At 42.0% G+C, this 23,032-nt stretch overlaps 1 protein-coding gene across 1 annotated transcript in view; it reads right to left on the bottom strand.

Moving 5' to 3' along the window:
- Positions 1-23,032, bottom strand: part of csmd2 (CUB and Sushi multiple domains 2) — a 162,206-nt gene that overhangs the window by 61,234 nt on the left and 77,940 nt on the right. Inside the window, exons 24-33 of the mRNA XM_039605940.1 lie at positions 17,767-17,969; positions 17,387-17,578; positions 15,796-15,934; positions 15,371-15,558; positions 11,878-12,072; positions 10,997-11,113; positions 9,102-9,215; positions 4,227-4,322; positions 3,229-3,432; positions 2,319-2,443 (exon numbers count right to left, since the gene is read on the bottom strand). Of these exons, the coding sequence (XP_039461874.1) occupies positions 2,319-2,443; positions 3,229-3,432; positions 4,227-4,322; positions 9,102-9,215; positions 10,997-11,113; positions 11,878-12,072; positions 15,371-15,558; positions 15,796-15,934; positions 17,387-17,578; positions 17,767-17,969 (1,573 nt within the window). The remainder of the gene's footprint in view (positions 1-2,318; positions 2,444-3,228; positions 3,433-4,226; positions 4,323-9,101; positions 9,216-10,996; positions 11,114-11,877; positions 12,073-15,370; positions 15,559-15,795; positions 15,935-17,386; positions 17,579-17,766; positions 17,970-23,032) is intronic.

Raw genomic sequence — 23,032 nt, 5'->3', positions numbered from 1 at the left:
GGGAGAAAGAGGGGGCGGAAGAGGAACACAATTAGTGAAATGTAGACCAAAAAAAACAGTAAGGAAAGAAAGAGAGAGGGATGAGGGAGCAGATCTGGGAGCATTATGGGCAAGAAAATTAGAACGAAGGAAAGTATGTGAAGCTAGTTACTGCAAGTCAAGGACTAAAAACATGGTTATTTGGTTACATCTACTCTTACTTTAGGATAAGGCCTGAAAAAACACAACCCTGCTGAGTGATTAATAGTCCAAGTATGAAAAAAGATATTTCTATGTACAGATCACCGGGGTAACAACAGTAGTTAAGATTGCTGCGACAGCCTCTCAGAGTATACAGACATTTTTCTTTCGGTTCAAAATACATAAAGAGGACACGAAATGTCTGAAAAGCCAAAGAATAAGACACGATTAATAAGGCGATGCTTAATTAGACTCGCCTCCTTTTCCGACTGCGTTCAAGTGGTGGGAATTGGATTTTAAATTAAGAAGACTGTGTGACATGTGGCGAATGCTGAATATTCTTCAAAGCGACTAAATCTACAAATGACAGTTGCAACCAGTAGGAAAACCAAAATGCTATAAGAGTAGCAGTCTAGATACCAAAACTTATTTTGTTGTTAAAACAGAAAAACAAACAAACAGTAAAACATGCAAAATTCTGTGAAACTGGCAATGGATTTTGTTTTCCTCAGTCTTTGTTGTCCTTTCTTTTTTCCCCCACTCTCCTTCCAAGACTCCCCTTTTTTGTTCCCTCTCACATCCATTCCTCTACTGTCTCCTCTGCCTCTGATGGTTATAGATCGGATATGAGCCAATTAAAGGGGCTGTAGGGGTGCTGGTGCACTGGGCTCCCGGAGAGACGAGGCAGATCACAGATTGATCTTTCATTAGGGGGCCACAGTAAATGTGCCAGGAAGGCACCTCGCTCCTTTAAGTTCTCTTCTAGATCGTGACACTCCAATCTAATGTGTTTCGGGGAGCTGGTGGAGGAGAGCAACAGTATGGAAGGGAACAAGAAAGAAGATGTCTGCATGAAAGAGAGGGAACGGGGGGGAGGATTCTGCTGCAGAGAGATAGATACAGAGCCGTAAACTCTCTTCAGTTTGCAGTGACCCTGTAGCAAATGTGCCTCTCTCTGTAGAAATATTAAAAAGAAAAATGATGGCATACTATCATTTGACTGTACCTCCAAAGTCAGAAATGCATATCTAAGTGTTGTGCTGTTTACCTTTTGGAGGATTACATAGAGTCAGCTCTCTGCTGTTATTTCTGGTCTACTTCCCCTCCAAACAAATGCTGGCGTGAAGTGCAGCATGCTAAGTGTGCCTTTGGGCCATGTTGTGTATTTGACCTGCAAGGACAGTCAGCTGAGGTAGGGGAGCTAATAGCTGAGGGACGCCACTGAGGTTATTAAGCACAGAGGCTGAAGCATAAGCCTAAAAACTTTTCTGTCAGGCAGATCCACAGGGACCTTGCCCAGGTTCCATGAGATTCCATCACGCACGCATCGCGGAATAAGAATATGCAAACTGAATTAACTCCCAGGAAAGGAAAAGTAAAGTAATTGAAGAGGTGATTATAGGAAAATTTATTTCAGGTTGTGCAATCTGAAGGTTCTGGTATAGTGATCTGCCAAATTAAATTCGGAGCCTTTAAAAAGGCCCAGAGACACTATCACCTCACAGTTCCACACAACTGAGAGGCCTGTAAAAGCTATACCTTTATATACTGTGTGCAGCTCCATTAATTGGCCTTTGGTAAGCTGAAAGCATCTCATCACACAGAGGTCTGTTGTCAAAACAAAGATCATAAAGGCTAGAAGCTAGAGGTGGACAGCCACTGTGAATGGCTTTAAAAAAGTGGTCAGAGACAGTTTTAAAAAGAGATTACTCTGCATGCTCATAGACAGGCTGCTATAGCTCAGACAATGAAAGCTAATGTGTTGGCAGAAAAACAAATGTGGTCTTACACTTATATCCTATATGTCTCTCTGTGCAAATCTTCCATCGTTCTTGCTGAGATGTCTGTGCTGCTGCATTGCTGCCTGCTATTTAGACATCCTTCACCAACCCAGAACCCTCACTGAGAGCATAGATGCCAAACTCTAATTATAACCTGCCGTTGTAAAATATATTTTCAAATGTGACTTTACTTTCCATAAATGTAATCAGAGCGGGATTTCCTTGGGCAACATGTGGATTTGGAAAGGGAAATTAGACAGGGGACTGACTGCTAACGTTGGTGAATCTGCCTCTGGTTTACCAATCCTGGCATCCAGGAGTTGGTCTGATCCCTACCAGAAACGTTATTGTACAAACCTGGATTCCTGATCCTTCGGGAACTGTGATCTTCCATACACAGTTGAGGCCGTTGAGGTAGGGCTCAGGAAATCCAGGAGATAAGATGGTGCCAGTTCGCTGGGTCAGATTACCTCCACATGGAACTGTGTGATAAGAGGATGAGGTTAAGGTCTAAGTTACTTTAAAAGTGTGCAAAATGCAAAGAGAAACAGATCATATAATAAACAAAAACAAAACAGACTAAAATGTAAAAAAAGGTTAAATTCAGTACATGTTGTTTAAATAAAAATCTTCAGTTTCGCCTCTATAAACTTAAATGCTCATATCAGAACCAGAATCAAAACGTACACGAGGACGCCACGCTGTACATGATCCGCCTGGTTCGTGCTTGCATACACAAACTCCTAAGGAGTGTTTACAGTCCTCAGACATTGTCCTCCCAGCTTGTCTTGTTCAAGTCACATCTGGTGACAGCACAGGAGCATCTGCTTCAGCTGTAAGCTGTGTATGAGAGTGTGTCTTCGTATATGCATGTTGATTTCTGTGTGCGCATCTGTGTGTGTGTCCATCGGTGTGTATTTGTGACCCTGAGCAGTGGCTGCCACCTGCTCGTTGCATGGCTGAATTTCACTGTATAGCTACAGGCGATGGCTGGCAGCCCACATCTGTGTCAAGATGGAAGCTTGACGCTCAAAATATCAAGTATGTGAACCAGACAGAAGGAGAGAGAGAGTGAAAAGGCAAATAAACTGAGGTAGAAAGAAAACAAAAAAAAAAAGCAGAACTCAGCTGGATTAGAGTCCAGTTAAACAAATGCTTATATTAGAATATCAAACACGTAGTATTGAGCTGTGGAGTTAAAGCTTACGGCTTGACTTTAAAACAAGTGTGTGTATGTTTTTGTGTGTTTTGAGTATCTGTGTCCTACCTATACAGCTGGGTATCGAGCTGTTCCATTGTGCCAGGGCACTGGGAACGGTTAAACATTCGACAGCGCTCGATCCCTCCAGGACGTAACCAGGGCTGCACTCGAAGCGGACCACGGCGCCGACGGCAAAGTTGTTACCCATTCGTCTGCCATTGCGGGGCTCGGGGACTGAGGTGCACTGGGTGGCGCTGGTCCGCGGCACGGCTGTGAACAGGAAGGATGGTGATTTGATTTGAGTCATTATCCAGGATACTTTAAACTAAATAATGTGTAAAAGGCTGCAGTGCTTCTACGTAACCTGGAGTTAGAGACACCGACCTACTATGCTTTACATTTGAGTAGGGGCTTTAGAAACAAGCAATTTTAGTTCCTTGCCTTTTAAACCAGGAGTCTTCTGATTGGCTCCCTCAATAAAAACAGAACATATGACCAACTGTGTGCCTGAGATGAACATGTTAGGAATATCCACCTTTGTTGACATCATCCAGAGCAATAGAAAAATCTCACCACTTGATTTTGTGATTTCTTTTTAGTGACTATGTCAGTGTGATCACAATGCTCAGAACAGACAATATAAAATATGATATTCAGCTCTGCTTCTTCCTTGGCGTTGTTTCAGCGTACTTGCCAAAAAAAAAAGTATTATTTATTCATTAAACATTCTTCAGGGCTGCCACTGCCTTTGGATATCTACAGCAAATGTCATTTCTGGTACAGTGAACTGTTTAAGGAAAATAAGAATTCAAAAAAGCCCCTCTTGGGGGGGGGAAAGAACAACGGGAGAGTTTAAGCACAACTTTTCCCACACTTTCTGCAGATGCATGCGCGTGAGCACATCACGGCGGAGACAGTGGCTGAAGGTGAATCCTTGCAAAATCACTCATCAAGTCATCTGTTATGGACAGGAAGGGGGATGTTCGAACAGAGGGAATTAAAAAAAAAGGTAGCAGAATTTGTTTCGGAGTGTGTGATTGTGCGTGTGTGTGTTGCACACTCACCCTGGTAGACCAGATGGAATCCTCTAGAGCTGGATTGGCCTTTGGAGGTAAAGCGGATCAGGATTTGGTTGGAGGTTGCTAATGGCAACGACTCACCTGCGATAAGATCAAGGTTTTTTAGCGAACAAATTTTTAGCAAAACACTTTGTTCAGCATCAGTTTATGTTTGTGTTGCTTTCCGGTCACTTAATTGCCACTGAATCACCAGCTCTGTTAATTTCCTCCCTCCTGAATGTGAATCCTGGTGACTATTTTTAGGAACTCGTTCTGCACATCCAGCATGAAAATTAAAGAAATGCAAGAGCTAGGGAATCTGCAATGACTGAGGGAAAGAGGACATTCTGCAGGTCTCTGGATATGGATATATTTAGAAGTGCTATTCATGTACTGCATTGCAGGAAAGTGCAAAAAGAGAAGAAAAAAAAACACGTGGGTATCTCATCCGAGTGAAATCTTGCTGTTTGGTCTAGAGCTGTGCTCGGCGATGTTACGCTTTCACAGAAAAACTCACTGGGGTGAAAATATAACATGCTTATAGAAGGCTTTGCACCATCTGCGGTGCATGCAAATGCATGTTGATTCTTCAGATTAGCTTAATACTTTGCAGCCACAGAGTACTCTGTTTATCTTCTATACCTGTAGGAAAGCCAGAAATATCTGTCAGGTACATTGTGACTAAATGGTAATCTTGCTTATTGGCACTGATAGCATTGTGTGAGGGTGCAGCTGAGCCTCTGACTGCAGTCTGCCTATACCAAGTGATGTCCCGAAGCGTAAAACCTGCATTTGATCAGCGTATGAGCCTCACTCTGTATCATGTTCTTGTTTTTCCCGGTTTGATAACTGTTTGTGTTATTCCAGCTGGGCTAAGGCAACTCACATTCCAATTTTTAGTTCACAAGAGTTACCCATTAATTTATAAGGTGGGCTGTCAGAGTAGACTTAAAATAGTACAGCATGACTTTTAAGCGCTTGAAAAGCAGCTGCAGTGACCAGACCTCCTGTGACTTTTTGTCCCGGGCTGTTTCCGAAATATGGAATCAAATTCAAGGTTGCATTTTTCACCTGCTGTGTAAGGCTCTCCACAGTCAAGCCCCTGGAAGTCTTACTGTACAGCTTAAATTGCTCTGGGTAATTGGTGTGAGCAGGCCTTTTGATAGCACTCTTTGTTCTTTGGGTATAAAATTAGATTTTTAAACTACACGCAAGGACAATTTACTAAGAATTTAGGGGGTTCACCACATTACGAGACTCTTTACTCTAATAGCATTACTCAAATAAAATGTGATTTATACCGAGGTCTAAAACATCTAACTGTGAAACAAATCCTGAGAATACTTTTTTTTTGTTTTGTTTTTTAATTCCTAAAAATTACCCATACGATCCACTGCAATCCCCATTAGCCCATATTGTAATTACACAAAAGGAAAACCCCCATGATGTATCCAGTGTGGTGTAAAATTTGTTGACTGACACAGAACATGATACAAAGCGTGATCATCTCTGTCTCTGCCTCTCTGTCTTTCTCTCAGTGTGGTGCTGACTGGCGTTCTGCTGTGAATCTCATTACTCTATGTCTGCTTGCTGTCACACTGTAGTGGGAGGCAGACGTGCTTAACCTCAGAGGCAACATCTGCGTGTGGATGTGTGCGTGTCTGTGTGTGTGTTAGCGAGTCTCAGTGAGTCTGCTCTGTGCTCTTAGGTTTTCTGAGAGCTTCTGCACCTTTAAATGCAGAGTCCTGAGACAGCACCAGCAGCACAGTTTCTTAATGAGTCATAACCGCGAATGTTCAGGTTCCACTGCTGGATCCCAGAGCACGCTGGCTAGTTTATTAGAGGAACCCTTGCTGTGTGCTGTCATGGTGACAGTGTTTCATAATTTGCTGCGCAGGGCAAGCATCCGTGCAGTAAGAGCAAACATGTGTCAGCATGTAACTTACTGGCTCTCTGGCCATTGTCCAGCATCCCGACCACTTTGTCCTTAAAATGATCTTCCGCACTGACATGTGAAAGGCTAACGAGGTCAAGTGTGACTTTGGCTGGGATCAGTGCCTGAATTTCAGTGGTAGTTACTTCTGTGCACCGATAAACAGCGTCAGCGAGAAAAATTCTGGCTGTTAAAAATCACAACTAAACGACAGGTTTAGAGTTTAAAAAAAGAGTTAGCCAACTGTGGATATTAGGTGGTGAATTTTAATTCTGCAAAGTTACATTTTGTGTTTATTCTGCAGTGAGCTGAAAGGGTACTTTAGCAAACTCTAGTCCTAGATGGCCAGGAGAGAGACAGCTGCCATTTTCTTCCCTTTTTTTTTTCAAATCGGTTATTAAAAAATTAGCATTTAGATAGGTGTCCTTGATTTCTTGAATCAGTCATTTTGTTCTTCTCTTTTCTAATTCACACCTTTTTTACTGTTAATTTATTCCACATTTCATTTCCTCTTATTTTATTCTGTTTGTCCCCACTGCCTCTGATAACTCACAATCACTGGCATTTCTCTGTAGAGAAAGTATTTTACCTCAATAAGCATAAAAGGAATAAAAGCATACAGCTGAATACTTTACTGAGATCATTTAGTAGAGAATCTGTTTTTCAAGGTCTCCATAATTACAGAAAAATGCTGCGTGCTTTGACTTCTGTGATTTAACATGTTTGGCAAACCCCATCCTGCCATTTACCAAAAAACCCCAAACTGTACTGTACATACTGATAACATCTATATTTAGACACGACAGCATGTGTGACAAAAAACATAGATTCAACTGAAAACACAGGAGACTAAAGTTCCACAATCTAAATTACAGTAGAAACAAGAACTGATCAAATAATGATATAAATAAAGTCAACCAGCTAAAGTAAGTGTGGACCTGATAAGAACCATGGAAAACAAGGACAGGAAGTGGGTGAAAATAAGGTAAAATACATCAGAAAAAAAAAATAAATAAAAAAGCCTACAGATCATAATGGAAAACACACGAAGCTAATTCCGTGCTTTGTACGCTTGCAGATGTAAACGTTAGTAGATTTGTAAGCTTTGCTGCTTCGGTATGGTGAATGGAGATACATGCTTCTGGTTTGTGCCTAATTCAGTGGCAACGTGTGGGCTAAAATCTCTCTTCCCTTGCCAAAGTGTGTCAGCTTTGCTCTGCCATGCCTGGTTAGATAGCTCTGCGAACCTGCTGCCTCGAGTCCGTAGTTAATATAGCATCCTGTTTATTGAGCTGTAAACTGGATTTTCTGAGGCTGCCCTGGACACAAACCAAAGTAATCATTTTGCTTTTGTCAAGCCACAGGGCAAGGGCAGGCTGAGGCGGAGGGGTGCCCTAAACTCGGCACCTTTTCACTCACACCCTCTTCAGAGGTTGAACCTCCCCGACTACAGCCATTGCTTTTATAGCCTATCAGCGCAGTTGTAGTATTTATTACATCCACTCATCAAAAATAATATGGCACACATTTAGTTATTTTTCGCCTTTTAACTTTTAACCTTAAAACTGTTGTCCTTTTTTACCATATTCCACTCTCATAACTCTCTTTTAGTGAGTTGTGTGCGTATGTGTGCTCCACTTTATGTAGACATCTACTCAGCACTGCTACACGAGTGGGCTCTTTATACACTAGTGACACATGAACCACTGTGTTGTATTTGTCTGCAACACACACTTGATTCAAATATGACAGTTTAGGTTAAGTTTAAGTTTGGACTCTGACCTAATGACAGAAAACAAAAACTGGAATTAAGTTACCAAACAAACCGAACATGGATTGTCTGGTTAAAGCAGTACTATCTATGTGCCGTAGTTTATCATCTGTGGCTTAGAAGAACTAGCAAAACTGCACTGTGCAAGTCTAGCTTTGCAGACACGGCCAAATAAATGACTGAATTTAAATTATATAGCACCACTCATGATTATAATGGCAAGAGACAGATATCAGCTCAAAAAAAGTGAAGGTAAAGTGTTTGTTTAAATGTATTTGAATCATACCATCATTACCAAACATGAAGGTTTTCCTGTAATGGCTTAGGTCATTAGGTAGGTTGAGTTACAGGAATGCAATTATTACTTTTTCATTTGTTTGTGAGGTCACTCTCTACTGGCCACTTATTGCAAATATGCAATAGTTTTAAAGGGAAGCACTCACACGTGCTCACAGGCATGTGAGGCCATCGTATTATAATATATATGGAACGAGCACAACATCATTACCTGTGTTTACCATCTCTGCTCCCATTTCTTTGTATATCATTATATATCATCTTATTTATCTTTCCATGTAACAATTAATATAAAAAAAGTATCTATCCAGTTGTTCCACTAGTTTAAAAAGTAGAAGTTATAGCATAAACAGGCACCGTGTGGATCACTGCACTTGTTTGCCTACATAACCGCATGTGCACAAAAGTTAAGAGTTGACACGAGTGTTTGTGTAATACCAATTCAGGTGTATGCTCATGCAAGGCTTGAGCCTGTCTGTAGATATGTTATCCCTGTGACTCTTGTTGTCACTGCTGAATTGTGTTACAGCTCAGTGGAGCCCACCTGCAGCCACCGCGGTTCTGTCTGCGTCAGCACTGTGTCTCTGAGTTTAACCGGATCCTTGTGAAAAGGATAAGTCTACGACAACAATTTTATTTAGCCCCCTGTCATGTCAAAAATAATGGCTGGGAGTTCAAATAGTCAAATCACTGTTACTGATTTGGAACGAGCTAGTGCTGAAGATGAAACAAAGCTATACAAATGTGTATGAGTCACGTCTTTCCTATCTCTAGTTGCATGTAAATAGCTTCTATTTTTTGCCTCCCTCAAGTTTGATACCTGCTGAAATTGGAATCATGTATTCAGGCATCTGAAATGTGCGTGTGTGTGTGTGGGTACCTGTGTGTGCTCCAGAGAGCGAGCTAAGAACGCGGGAGTGCTGCGTCGCCCCATCGTAAACCTCCACGATGTCATTCAGGGCCGTCTGGAAGAAGGCGAACTGACTGAAGACCACTAGGAAAAACAGACGCAGTCGTGAAATTGACTGAGATGATAATTGTTTGAAATGACTCAAAAACAAAACAAAATAAATTTTTTAATCAAAAACTCTCCTTTAAAGCAAGGTAGATAATACTGCCAGTTATGACAACACAGCCAAAAAACCCTGATATTACAATGGAGATCAGCAATCCTGTCTGGGCTTGATTGCCTGTCAGTAGATGAAAGGCTTTGCAATGACAGTCAATCTGTTGTACAATGTGTAGCTAAATCTCCACTACAGTGCTTTCATCCTTCCAACCCACCCTTTCTACTGCTGTTGCCTGAACATATTCAGCCCCTTCACAATCAATCTGTCTCGTTTACTCGCAGCACATATCGCAGGTGGAGAGTAAAAAAGTGAGCAGAGGTGAAAGACGGGACTACTGCTCCTCCATCAAAGTGTGGTTCCTTATGTTCTGAGATCCACTTATTTGACATGATTCAGCATCTATAATCTCCGGCCTCATCTTCAGCGATTCCCATTATTTGTGCATCCTCTTCATCTCTGTCTCTGATAAGAGAACCCAGTCATTGCGGCTACACCCACCCTGTCCTCTGCATTGAAGAAAATAGCCTATCATTAGCGCTAGTGCATCAGCCTAATGAGAAGTGGCAAGAATGGAGGCGAGAGCATTTGTGGCTCATCACGACAAAGTGAGTTGCCTTGGGCCTCGCTGTCATTTTCCAAGAAAATGCAAATGTGGACTTTAATTATTTCAATTTCCTTTCTCGCTTTGACTCGGCCGAGCGAAATACGCTGCCGACAGGTTCCAAGAAGGATAGGTGCCCGGTCGTTTTGGAGCAGAGCCGGACCTCTGAATGAGCGTCATGACCTCAATATTCAAAAGACTGGGGTGAAGTAGCCCAAAGCCAAACACATGCCCGCCACTGCTTTTTTGGTGTAATTTAACAATGATAGGACGTGAGTTTGCCCCGCGAGAGGCATGGTGCTGATAACTCATTAAGGAGCCAGAGGGAAGAGAAGAGGAAGCAGGAGATAAAAGGAGAGCAAGACAGAGCGCCCGAGATAGAAAGTGAAACGGAGCGGCATCCCGAGCAAGCAAGTGAAACATGTTTAATTCTGAATGTACGCGCTTGTGCTGTGTTGTGTTCCTCTTCCGACACCCTTTGCTTTCTGAATAAATTCCTGCTCTTACAGTATGGCATCACATTTTGGAAGAAAACTGTGACCTTTAAGAAGGAAATGCCAAAAAGCAGCGAAACTTCGGAAACTCTGGATCTAATTATATTTCGGTGGATGCGTGCCTCTGACTGACGTGTTATATGACTAGTGTATAAGCTGGTGATTAAATTGCTCTTCCACAGTGATGTCAAAAAGTATGTGTAGCAATGAGACCGATGAATGTAGAGACTATCAATCACTCTGTGATTTAAAAATAAAAAACATTTGGCAAGAACTGAAAGAGGATGGGAGCTTTTACAAGTTTAACACAAACTTTCTCTCTCCGGTGCAGCTTTCGCTAAAAATATTTAGTTATGGGAAAAAAAGCCTCAAGTGTTTTTCTTTTTATTCTCTTGCCTTCAGCCTTGAAAAATATGTAGAACTGAGTGAGGCACTTGAGCATCGTTTGAGCCTGATAAGGAATTTTTTTTTTTGGCATTACAGAAAAATTGCATCTTAATTAAGCACCAATAATTAACCACCTTTATACACCGGCACAAAAACACACGATTAAAACATTAAAACATCTGCCAGGAAGAGTGTAAAAGGACGCTCTCACTCCTTGGCTTACCGTAATCTTTGGGCACGACTACAGTGTACAAACAGGTTCGTGCGCTGCTGTAGTTACCGGGGTAACCAGGAGACAAGACAACTCCCTCTGTACCACTGTACTGTCCACCACACGGAGCTGCAAAAAGACATAAATGAGAAATGAAGAAGAGACAACCAAAAAAAACAGGAAAGGACAAGGCAGACATGACAGGAAGATCTACAGCCAGAAGTGGAAGATTCCATTTCTCTCGCCCCTCCTCCTACCTTTCCATCCCCTCTATTCCATCACTCCTAAATTACTTTTCTTGTCTGATTGGGCTTTCGGTGGAAGATGTCCCCAGTGTTTGTCACAGTGAAATTGCAATGTTTTCCAAGTGTCCGTCTGGGTTAGCCTGGGCATGCTGAGACCCGGATTGCTTCTACTGGTTAAAGCCCCCCAAAAAAGGCTCAGCGCACGCTTGTACCCTGAACCCTTGTTTCCCCATGTGTGAAAATCTGCGTGGTATGAGCTTGTCTTCCACCTGGCGTACAACTAAAGCTTCACACTGTGAGAGCCAGACGATTCTGTGGTGTCAGGGATCTTTCACGAGCTCTCCGGGGGGAATGCGCGCAGCGTGAGCTAGTCGTGTCATGGGAATATCAGAGAGCAGTCAGAATGATGCTCGTTCCACTGTGAGCGTGAGGAGAATATATGCAAAATAAGCAGCACTCTTTAAATTAAAGCTGCACTTGCACATCTATTAGTGTTAGCAAAACCCACACAGTTTTGCACATACACCTGTAGGACACTGCTCTATGGGAAAAATAGCCTAATCGTATAGACATGTTTACACGTGACAAATCTATAAGCACTGATGTGGTTTGTGTTCCTAACAACCGTCTCCAGATGTCAGTGTTTACCAATGCAGATGGGTTTGGGTTTGTTCCAGCTCGGCTTGCCGTCCACCCCCATGATGCAAGTGAGCGTTGGGTCTCCCTCTAGTGTGTAGCCACTGTCGCAGTGGTAGGTGACGGTGGAGCCCAGCTTGAGATCGGTGCCCACCCGTGTCCCATTGCGCACCAGGCCGGGCTCGAAGCAAGACTCCCTAGGGTTCTCTGCAGAGAGAGGTAACGCAGTGGAAAATCAGTGACAGAAGTGAGCAGGCGTTGTTATTCCATGAAAGGATTTTTTTTTTCTGCATCCAGCTGTAGCCGTGATACTGGAACAGAAGCTGTTTTCTGCCTAAGGTTACTGATACACTTGGATTTCAAACTTCCCTTCCTCTTTGTGGCTGCGTTTGCTTTCACCCCCGCCCCACCGTTTCCTGCAACTCTGTGCTTTCCTCTGTCAGTAAATATATCTCACTGACTGACTGCCACTTTTCTCTCTAGCCCTTGACGGTGGCCTCTCATCTGTGGCTGCTGGGGTATGTATGGCTGTGGAGAAAGACAGGCAGCTGATTGAGAGTGGCATGGCTCTGGCCCAAGGTCTGCTGACTGCACACAACCGCCTCTCAACCAACGCTTCGCTGTGCAGTCAACTAAAGAAGACAATGCACATACGCAAGCTTTCTTTGTCAAAGACACACACACACCTACACTCGTACCCTGCCAAACTTCACTTACACACACCCTGCAACCGACCACACATATCAATCATCACTTCTGAGGTCATAAGAAAGATGTCTTGCTCAATTTACCATCGCATTGTTCTCAGGTGGAAAATGTACACGTGAGTGGAGGCCTGTCAATTTGTCACACTTCACACCTTTACTGCTAAAATAAACATGGGGGGAAAAATGCCCAAAGCAATTTAATTCAATCTTAAAACCCAGTCCACTTTCCCAGCAAACTTTAATATTTGATGACTTACACCCAGCGTAGGAAGGTGAGTCAACTGTTTTCTCGTTAGGGAAATTTCAACTAACACTTGAGTGTCTGACAGAATATATGTTCAAGAACCTGAGCTGTGTCAACAAGAGCTAGCTGAGTGCAAACTTTAAATAGGGAACACTGTAACAATGTCCATATCGCAGAAGCATTTCTTAAAAAAGGTTCACTGGGAGGCCAACAAAAAAAGACTAACGCACATTAAAATGAGTCCCAGAGCTGACACCCCGAAAATGTAACATTCTTTTTGTATTTTATCGCTTCACTGAAAATAATCAAATTAAGACACCTTTATATTATAAGAATTTCTGGTCTCCTTATATCATCTTGCACTTAAAGATTTATATTTCACATTGTACACCAAGTGCTTTAAAGAAGTACACAGTGTACAAGATCAAATTTCTAATTCATTGATGACAAAAACTAGACACGCAGTAAGTAATTGTTGAATTTCTAAGCTGAAAGTTGGGGAACTGATGACATCACAGAGTGCTAGGGCCAGGTATGTCTGCTGACTGCCACTGCCTGTTCTAGACAAGGGTTATTTAGACATGAACCTTGTTTTGATATGTCATGACAGAAATATATATATTGGTGGTGAAAACATCTTTCGACGATAAGAAAGATGTCAGCTAGGACACCCTGCCCTCACCCTCGACGAAAATACCCCAAGCCTTTCGGGCTGAAGGGTAAAAATGATGGACATGAAAAGAGACAGCGGAGCTGTGATAGATATAGTAGGCATTAGGAAAGGGCTGGCCCTTGGCACAAGCTGGTCTGCAGAAGGTTGGTCACCCCAATAAAATGAGCTGATTTAACAAGCCTTGACCCTGATTTATAGATGTGAGTGAAGATGTGAGAAACGCATTGTCTGTTTTTTCCATTTTATTGTCGTGTTTTTAAAGGAGACATTTAGTGGTAAAATGCAAGAGAGCCCAAGATTTGATGAAGGTGTTGGATTAGAGAAATAATGTGCATGTTTTTATGTGTAAATGTCCTTGCCTGTGTCTTGTGAGTGTCATTTAAATGTGGCTCAGGTATGGAAAGTCTTTGAGTCCACATATTTCCCTGGAGAGCCAATGTGAAAAGCGTAAAAGACCTAATCAAAGGATGCCTGAGACAAGAAAACAGAAAGACATAAAGACTGCTCAGTGAAGAGGCTGACAGCACCTCGGGCGCATTTTGTAATACAATTTTCAGGGGCGGGTTGACCAAATGCCGGATCGGGCCAACTCGTCGACGTGCTGTCTCCTTACCAACCAGACCCGAACTCGCAGCCAAACGCACTTTTGTGCCATGTTGTTTGTCTGAAACCGAGGAGGTAATTTATGTATTATTTGGTTATGGTTCATTAGTGTGGAGAATTGGAAGTGGGGTGAGGGAGTTTTTCGAAGCCACACACTGGGTCCATCTGCTCTACCAGATTGGCCATACAATATCACACACTGCAGTGAATGTTGCTGGGAGTGAGTTAAGGGGTAGACTCTGTAACGCTGTCTTGCAGAAACATTGTTTCTCACTTCATTTAAGGACGGTTTGCCAATGAGTTGGAGGGCTGCAGCGTCAAAAACAGGTAGAGTTCTCAAATCAGTCGACTGCTTGTACATCAAATCCTATCTGAGCATGAGCCAAGAAACGGAAAGCTTTGGGGTCAATCCGGAATTGGTTAAGTGTCTGATACCTTGAACAACTCTAATTGAGGTGGGGAGACTTAGATTTAACACTGCTCTCTCAAGCAAAGCCCCTAACATAGATGCTGTGTCTAATTTACAGCTTTCTCAGCATCCGTGTATTTGCTAGGAAGTGAGGTAGTCCCCTACAAGGCTAAAACAAAAATGCAGAACAAACAGATGTGCAGCACAATCCTTAAACCAAGTGGCCCTCTGTGACCACTCGTGAACAGATAAATTTGGGTCCCCTGAACAATGTGCTGCGGTCAACCGTGCTTAGACATGAGACAACAAAATGCTGTTTGCTCCAATCTATCAGAGGCCTTTAGTGCAGCTGCACTGATCACGAGCCGACAGTTGTTTGTTTTCAGAATTCCTGCTAGGAGGCGCACGTTAATAATGACACCCAATCAGGCCATAGCAGAAACAGGGAGGTTGCGATCAGGATGCTGCACTGCAGACAACCCATTCTTTCACTGGAGAATGTTTTCACACCAGTAATCGTATCCGCTCTGGACTACACTGAAGGGAAAGTTAAAAAGAAACAATCTGCAAGGTCGATAAGCAGCAGAGGGTAAATGCATTCTCACTGTGCCAGAGGAAGAATTTTAAAATGTGAACTGTTTGGGGGATAAAGCTATGCAACCTTCTTGAAATCTGCTGTTTTGTTCAGAATTATAAGATGCTGGAGTTGGGAACCACCCACCCCCCCCCAAAAAATGAACAATTTAATTCTCATGGAAATGCAAAAAAGACAAAAAAACTCTCTCTCTTTCTCCCAGCTTCACTGTTTTTATCCAAGTAACCAAATATTGTATTGCTTTAAGGTGTTCCTTCAAAGAAAAGACATGTACCTGTGTACTGCAGCACAAATCCATTGCTGCTGAGAGAGGCGTCGCTGCGGAAAGCCAAGAAGAGCGTGTTGGAGCTGCTCTCAATGCGATCGGGAACATCTGTGCCATAAAAGCTTCCCAACAAGGGGCTGAGGGAGTCCGGTCCATCATAGATATGCAAGAAGTCATAACTTGGCTCCAAGCTGAACCTGGTTATAGAGAATAACATTAAAAATATAATCACATAACTGCTGCTTAGATAGGCTGCGAGTAAGGTAACAACGCTTTACTAGGATGACTTTGAAAATAAAATGCGGAAATAAAAATAAAAAATAAAAAAGCGGAAAAGGTTAAAAGATCAACTGAAGCATAAATCCCCCCCTCTGTTGAAAAGTCAAAACATATGCGTTGCCATTTTTTCCTTTTCTTTTCTACTGAATGCTTACTGGTTGAAGGTCAGAGAGATGACATAGTCCTGTGTGACAGTAACTGTCCAGTCACACTCTCGTCCGTGAGGATACGGTTCAGGATAGTCTGGAGACAGAATCAGCCCACTAGGACCTGTCAGGTTCCCGCCACATGGAGCTATGACAAGGAAGAAATCCATTACAGTTCACTGCAGTCAAGGAGTAAACAACAGTGGCATCTGGACAGCAACTGAACTGCTATCAAACAACAGAGCTGATCTCAGTCTATCTTAAGATGCTGGAATCCTTTACTTTTCATTGCATGAACGTGTGTTTCATTTTACTTAAGAACTCACTGATAAGTGTTAGTCTTAGTGTTTATTATTGGGTAAGACCAACATATTTCCAGTATAAGCCTCCATCATCCCAGTTAAAAATAAATAAACAACAAAAATGATGAAAACACAAGGACTCAGAATTGTATGGTGCATATTTCAAGTAAACCTTAAATAAACCATATATAGATTACAACTACATGATGCTGCCAAACAACCAGAGTCTATATGAGTGAGGAAAAGATGCAAGGTTTAAGCTGGAAGAAGGATGAAACAGAAGTCCTATTAAGTAGTTAAAATAGACTGAAGGAAACAACTCAGCAGTAAATCTTCTTTAAGCCTTTTGGACTTTGATAGCCTGGATCTATATAATGTTTTTTCCCTGTGATTGTGCTGATGGCTGATTACAGCCAAAAGGAGTTTGTTGTTCTCAAAATAAATACTTATCAGTGAGTGCTGGGATTGCGTTTGATCACCAAGTGTCCCTAAGCTTTGGAATCTGACAAACTGCTACCTTTAAATTTTTATTTTTCTAATGCATTGCACAACTGATCAAAGTGACAACTTATAATGAAAATCAATTTGAAATACAAATGAAAAACTTACTGGTCTAAAATTGCCCCAAAACAGCACAACTACATAGCTGTAAGAACCTCACCTCCTACTCTATGTGTTGTGCAGCTTCCCCACAGGAAGTTGGAGCAGCAGTTGATTGATCTAACTGAAACCTAGCTAATGCACACAGATGTTCTCTTACCTCATTCTCACCTGTGTCAGAAGTGTCCGATTGTTCGCCAAAAATGATCTAATTAAGCTAAGTGCTAATTAAATAAGGCAGCTAATCACAAGGTCTTAATTGCTATTGTTAATGACTTCACACTGTTTAGCAGAGAACCACGTGCGATAATATATTAACACAAAGACTGTACAAAGAGCGTAGGTCTGACTGAGAGGTCTGTGTTGTTATTGAGGAACAGGATAATCAGATCTCTCTGTCTGCCGCAGTGACTTCAGTAAATGTCGAGGGAACATGGCAATCAGGTTTGCCACTTAAGATTCACTTAAGGAGTCTGTTAAGTAATCGAGTTAGGAATCTGTATTCTCTACCTGTTCCACAAAAGTCAGGCCAGTAAGAGGAGATATACAGTAGACTGTATTAGGCAGGCGGCAGGAAATAATACGACTATAATAAAATACGAGGAGCCTCGGTCTTAGCACTCGCACAGCAGTAGTGAAGCTGTGATCCTCATCCATGCAGGCTTTCGTAATACGGATGGGGTTATGTTGTAGAGTACCTGTGCATGTAGGAGGGTCTGGCTGCCAGAAGAAGCGACCATTGATTTCAGTGCAGGTGATCCTGTTGGCCCCCTGCAGGATGTAACCCGGATCACACTGGAACACCACATGGTCTCCGGGCTCCCTGCTGTCGCCACCGCGGGTCCCATTAGTAGGCATGCCTGGGTCATTGCAGGAGGTTGCAGTAGACACTGAAGGAGCAAAGAAAGGCTCAGTGAGTGAAAGAGCATTTAATGGCGCACGATTAGAAGATGAAAAGAGAGTATTATTGTCATCTCCTGCAGTGAAATGTGTGAGAGCTGAAACTGGTCCCACCCAGTCATGTTCATTTAACATTCCCATCACCTCCTATCATCCTTCCCCCCCCTCTCTCTCTCACCAGAAAACTGAAGAGCGAAGCCTTGTTTGCTGGTGAAGAAGTCTGTGGTGAACTGCAGGCTGATAGTGTTAAAGGTGCTGTGGACATCTTGGGGTAGCGCTGAGCCACTTAGCTCCCTCAGCAGGACACCTCCATCCTGGGGCCCGTCCCAGATCCGAAGCACATCATGGACCTCTTCCGTGTGGAAAACCAGGAAATGAAGACTGAAAAAAAAACAACAAAAAAAAACAGACTTCAGAGGCACTGACAGTTGATGGATGAGTCTTTGTGATGAAATTAATGGAAAGCAACCTCAGACAAAAAAAAATACACAAAACACCTCTGAAAAAAAGAAGAAAACCTTTATATTTAATTATGTTGCAACCCACATGTCCTTCTGATGGAGGGAAGACAAGAAAAGACTGCAATTGTTTTTCAATACATATTAAGAAAAAATTACCCCTGTGATAAAGCAACAGGTATAACATCCGCATTTTCTAAAATGCAATGAGTCAGAAGACAACCAGGAGAAATAAACGGATTACCTCAAACCGTATATTTTAAGGAATCAAATTACAACAGGTAATGTGATTAAAGGAGGCAATGACAATAGAGGAAAGACAAAAACACAGTTAAGGTCAAGTGTAAACGAGGGAAACAAATAACTTTTTAAAGTGAATCACAGACGCCGGATCCAGAGCATTCAAGGGATGTTCCACAATGTCAGTAACACAGATACATCTGCCACAGCATTTAATAGTTTCAGTCTAGACATCAGAAAGATGATGCTGTCAAAATATCTACCCTTCACTTTGGCTTAGACAGCTGTCAGGCAGCTGGTGGTCCGATGGATGTGAAAGCACTATAGCGTGCGGTACGTGTGTGCCTGTTTGTAAGTGCGGTAGCCTCGACCGTGCTGTGATTCATAATGACGCATGGTTCGCAGTGCTGAGCATGATTGCGTGTACGTTAGATTTTGGACAAGCTGAGGAGGAGTAAAAGGGCAGAAAGTAGTGCCAGCTAGATCAGATGGCATTTGTTGACTATCACTCAATACAAAAGACTTTGCAGCTTTGCCCTGCAACAGAGACTCAAACATGTATTTATGATCATTTAAACTGTTGGTTTGATTTTTTTCTTCTCTCTCTCTGAGACACACTGCTGTCTGGCAAGACATCAAAATAGGTGACTATAAAGTAATGAGGGTGTGCTAAACTGTTGTGCTGAACTCGACACAGAATAAAAGCATTTATCGCACAGTTTATTTGTCTTCTAATGTGCTGCAGCAATAGAAACACAGTCTCTAATGTTGCTTCAAGTGCACTACTCGTACAAATTCACCGATACACCTTCAATAAGAGCTCAGATGTGCACAGGCCAGAGGCTACCCGCACAATGTGCCGTTTGTGTCTGTGTGTGTGTGTGGATATGTGTATTGGTGCAAAAATGTCAGAAAATACTAAATGGTGCTGTAAATTTCTGAAAATCTTTAGCGGGAAATTAACTTGAAAATCCACCAGAAAAAACGACTTTATGCTAATTCTCTAACAAACATTTTGGACCGAGGCAAATTCCTGACACTTTCCCTCATGTTTCAATAATTACAGCTTTAATGCAAAGCGTTCTGAAGTTAAGGTTATTGGAATATAATGCTTACACTGCACTGAAGTTAATTTGTTTAAAAGAAAACAATTTGTAGAGCTGTGTTTATCTCTTTTTATATTTTGTGAAGAATCTTACACAAGCTTTAAATTTCTATAAACTTTACAAGTGCTCACTTTTTGAGGGAAAAAAAAAAATCTGTGACTTGAATGGTAATCTGTTTCCCAGTATCCTGTGAATGCTGGGGATCATGGTACTTCATGTGCTTTTACTATTCTCATGGCTTTACACACAGACCCACACAGAGCCTTGAGGTATAGATGATGCAGAGGAGAAACAGCAACCCACTGATATGTCGGGTTTAGCAACAAGTTCCCACCGTTTCTGCATAATTGGTGTCAGACTCCGATTCCCATACTGTCTGATGTGTGAGCAGCAGCCAGAGGCTACCCGCACAATGTGCCGTGTGGGTCTGTGTGTGTGTGTGGATACTGTACGTAACCTACTTGACAAGTGCTGTCGCAATGCTTGTGAAAGAAGTGCACATAAAACAAACATGTGCAGACAGGCGGACCAGTAAATATTCACATAAATGAACACCGATAGCTATTTTTAAAGGACATGCAGTATTACATAGTCTTACATAAGCTTTGATGCTTTTACACAGATACAAACACACGGACGTAAACCTGCTACATTTATCAGGCGCATTGGAGCCATGTCACTTATTTTTACACCACTGTCCGCTAATGGTAAAAACACTTATTGTTGGCATGGCTCTTAGAAAACTGAGTTTCTTCTCCTAAATGTACCACTCTAATCTATCACTGAAGTTTATAACTTTAGTGAAAGAATTTCTGAGATTTTTCTCAGAATCTGCTAAAGGATCATAATATGCTTCGATGCTGAATAGTGAAAAGTAAAGTTGCACAAGGATTTTCATTGGCAAATCCCAGTTATACCAAATCATAAAAAAAGCTTCTTTTAGTTTGCGGCCTTCATCAGAACTTTTGGGCTTAGCACCACACATGAATATATATTGGTATGGCATCACATTCACAACACAAGCTTTCACATGATAAGAAACTGGAATAAATACCAATCCTTCTCATGGTATTCATTTCCTTGCTAATCTTTCCGTTGCTAAAATGCTAATCTTACTAATGCATAGATGATAGACCTTTACATTTTTTCTGCTTAATGGCAGAGAGAGTCAAACCTTTACATTTTCAATAATGCTAAACAAAAAAAAGAAAGAAGAAAAAAAGACCTCTTTTGTTTGCAGTGGCAGCAGCCTAAAGTCTGATGAAACAGATCTCAAACTTTCAGTGGTTTGAATCAAAACGTGGGTGTAAGTGTGACCCTTTTTTTTTTTTTATCAACTCCTGCTGAAGAGCACTTGAGCAGGACAATTGACCCTGAAGTGCAGCAGCAGAAGAAAGCGACTCTCCTTGACGGCTCACAGGTGTAAGTTGCCAAACCTTTTGCACATGCCACAATTACGATGATCTACTGAAGCATTTCTCACATGACCCCAAGCGTCATTATATTTGTTAAAGTAGTTCGAGTGTTGCTCTGCTAATATTGCACATGCTGACTATTCCCTTTACTTTAAGCAAACAAAGACTGCGTTCAAAGGTCTCCATCCCTGTCATGTACGTGCCTCTGGCAGTTAGATGCTTGTTATGCAAATGCTGTTATGAAACCCTCAGGTACTATGATCCACTTACGCTCCACCTCCCCATACTTTAGACAGGAGATGCTGAAATGTTTCACTGAATTTGCCAGATTGAATAAATGAATTAAACCGAAAAAATCATGTTTTTTTTTTTTCAAATATATGTATGGGCATCTGTCTTCTTGTACAGGCATATAAATGTGTGCTCCTGTGTGTGTGTATTGAGACGATATTGATTTTGTGCTTGAGCATAATGGAGGTTTTTTTGGGAGTGGGGGATTTGCCTAACCCAGAATGTCAGAATCAAACACAAGTCACATGTTGGACCTGCTCACGTGTTGAAGGATCTCATGTCTTAAACAAACCAAGCTGTTTAATACCATTGTGCTCCATTTCCAGATGTGTGTGTTAAATAAAAACTGGTGTGTGGAAAGAGAGGTGTAATGAAACAAGGAGCAAAAACAAGATCAATGTTAATCATTGCTGGGTTGCTGGAAGAAGAGAATACTAGCAGGAGGATAAGAAGTTGATGGCAAGCAAAGGAAGCTCTGGATTTAAGGATGAGCAGTTGGATGGATAGGATGGACGTGGGGGTGCATGTCAGGATAATTGGATCCTTTTATAGAGCATCTGAATACCGCATCTTTTTTTCTGAGTCGGGAATGAACACTCGCATGTGAGGGATGCGAAGACAGTGACATCTAGAATACAGAAGGAGGGTAAGAGTCCTGCAGGACGATTGTAAGAACACGTGCTGACGTTATCATGTAAAAAAAAAAAAAAAAAAAAAAGAAATCCAAGTGTTTTTCTTTTTTTTACTTAGAGCTCTCAGAAGAACACGTGCAAGGGCATTGAGAATGTACTCGTCTTTTAAAGAACCAATCCTCCTGGTAGGCTTTTTTCTTCAACTATTCCCTGATTTTTTTTTCAGAGGGACCAGGACCAGGAAGACAAATGTTACTTTCCAACTGGGAAGCAAGCCTCCCCACTTAACTCAAGTACTTTGCAGGGGTTGGGACGGGAGTGAGGTACAAGAAAGATGAATGAAACAACATATTGAGAAAAGTGGGTATTACAGTATATCTCGCCAAGGAAAAGGAAATTTGGATCTCTGCGTGCAGTTAACGTTTTGTGGAATCACAGGGAACCATGTTTTGAAGTTTACGGCTGAGGGGTCTCCTTTTACACTCAGTCCCCTCTTAACAAGATAAAATGGTTCAATCAAGTGTCAGAGGAATCGCTGCGAGGAGACGAGATGGAGAAGAGAAGGATGGAAGAGATTTCTTAGGTCTCTTTTGATTCTGCCTTAACTATTTTGTATTCATATGAGAGAAATACAGGGTATCGAGAATCTCTCATATGAATACAAAACAGTCTAGCTGCAATCAAAAGTCCTGTGGGGAGTCTTCAGAGTAGGTGCATGTGTGCATGAAGATGATAAATAAGTAAGTATGTGCGGATGTGTATGGATATGTGTGGTGTGAAGGGAATGAGAAAGAAAAGAGATGTAGAGCAAACACACTCCTGCAACTCTTTTTTAAAACTAATTGAGAGCGTGTGTATAAAGCAAATGTCACAGTGAAAGCTAACCTCATCAATAAGTGTAAATGTGGCCTCTGTGGGACTGTCCCTGTGGGATCATTCATCAGGATGGAGACGCATTTATACAGCAGGCTTTAAAAAAGACGGAACAAACGAGACAGTACGGTCGACATCTCTTCGCCGGCTGGACACCTGAAAAACTCTGTGGTCACGGCGATCTTTGTCCAGTTCACTTACTGTGAGGCACATGATGTAATAGCATGTAAGCAGTGTTATCATGCAGAAGAAAGTAAGTTTGCAATTATTCTTAGGCAGGAAAAGGTGTGAAAGAAATTGGAAAATGAATCAGTGAGATAAAAGCAGAGGCTGAAGACCCCCCCCCCCCAAAAAAAACCCCACCTCATGGTACCCAGCCTGTGATCATTTCCATTTCGTCATCGTTCTGGCATCTTATAGACAAGCGCA

The sequence above is a fragment of the Oreochromis aureus genome, linkage group 22 (genome assembly GCF_013358895.1).
Source record: "Oreochromis aureus strain Israel breed Guangdong linkage group 22, ZZ_aureus, whole genome shotgun sequence".
Taxonomy (NCBI): domain Eukaryota; kingdom Metazoa; phylum Chordata; class Actinopteri; order Cichliformes; family Cichlidae; genus Oreochromis; species Oreochromis aureus.
This window is presented reverse-complemented; position numbering and strand designations above follow the sequence as displayed.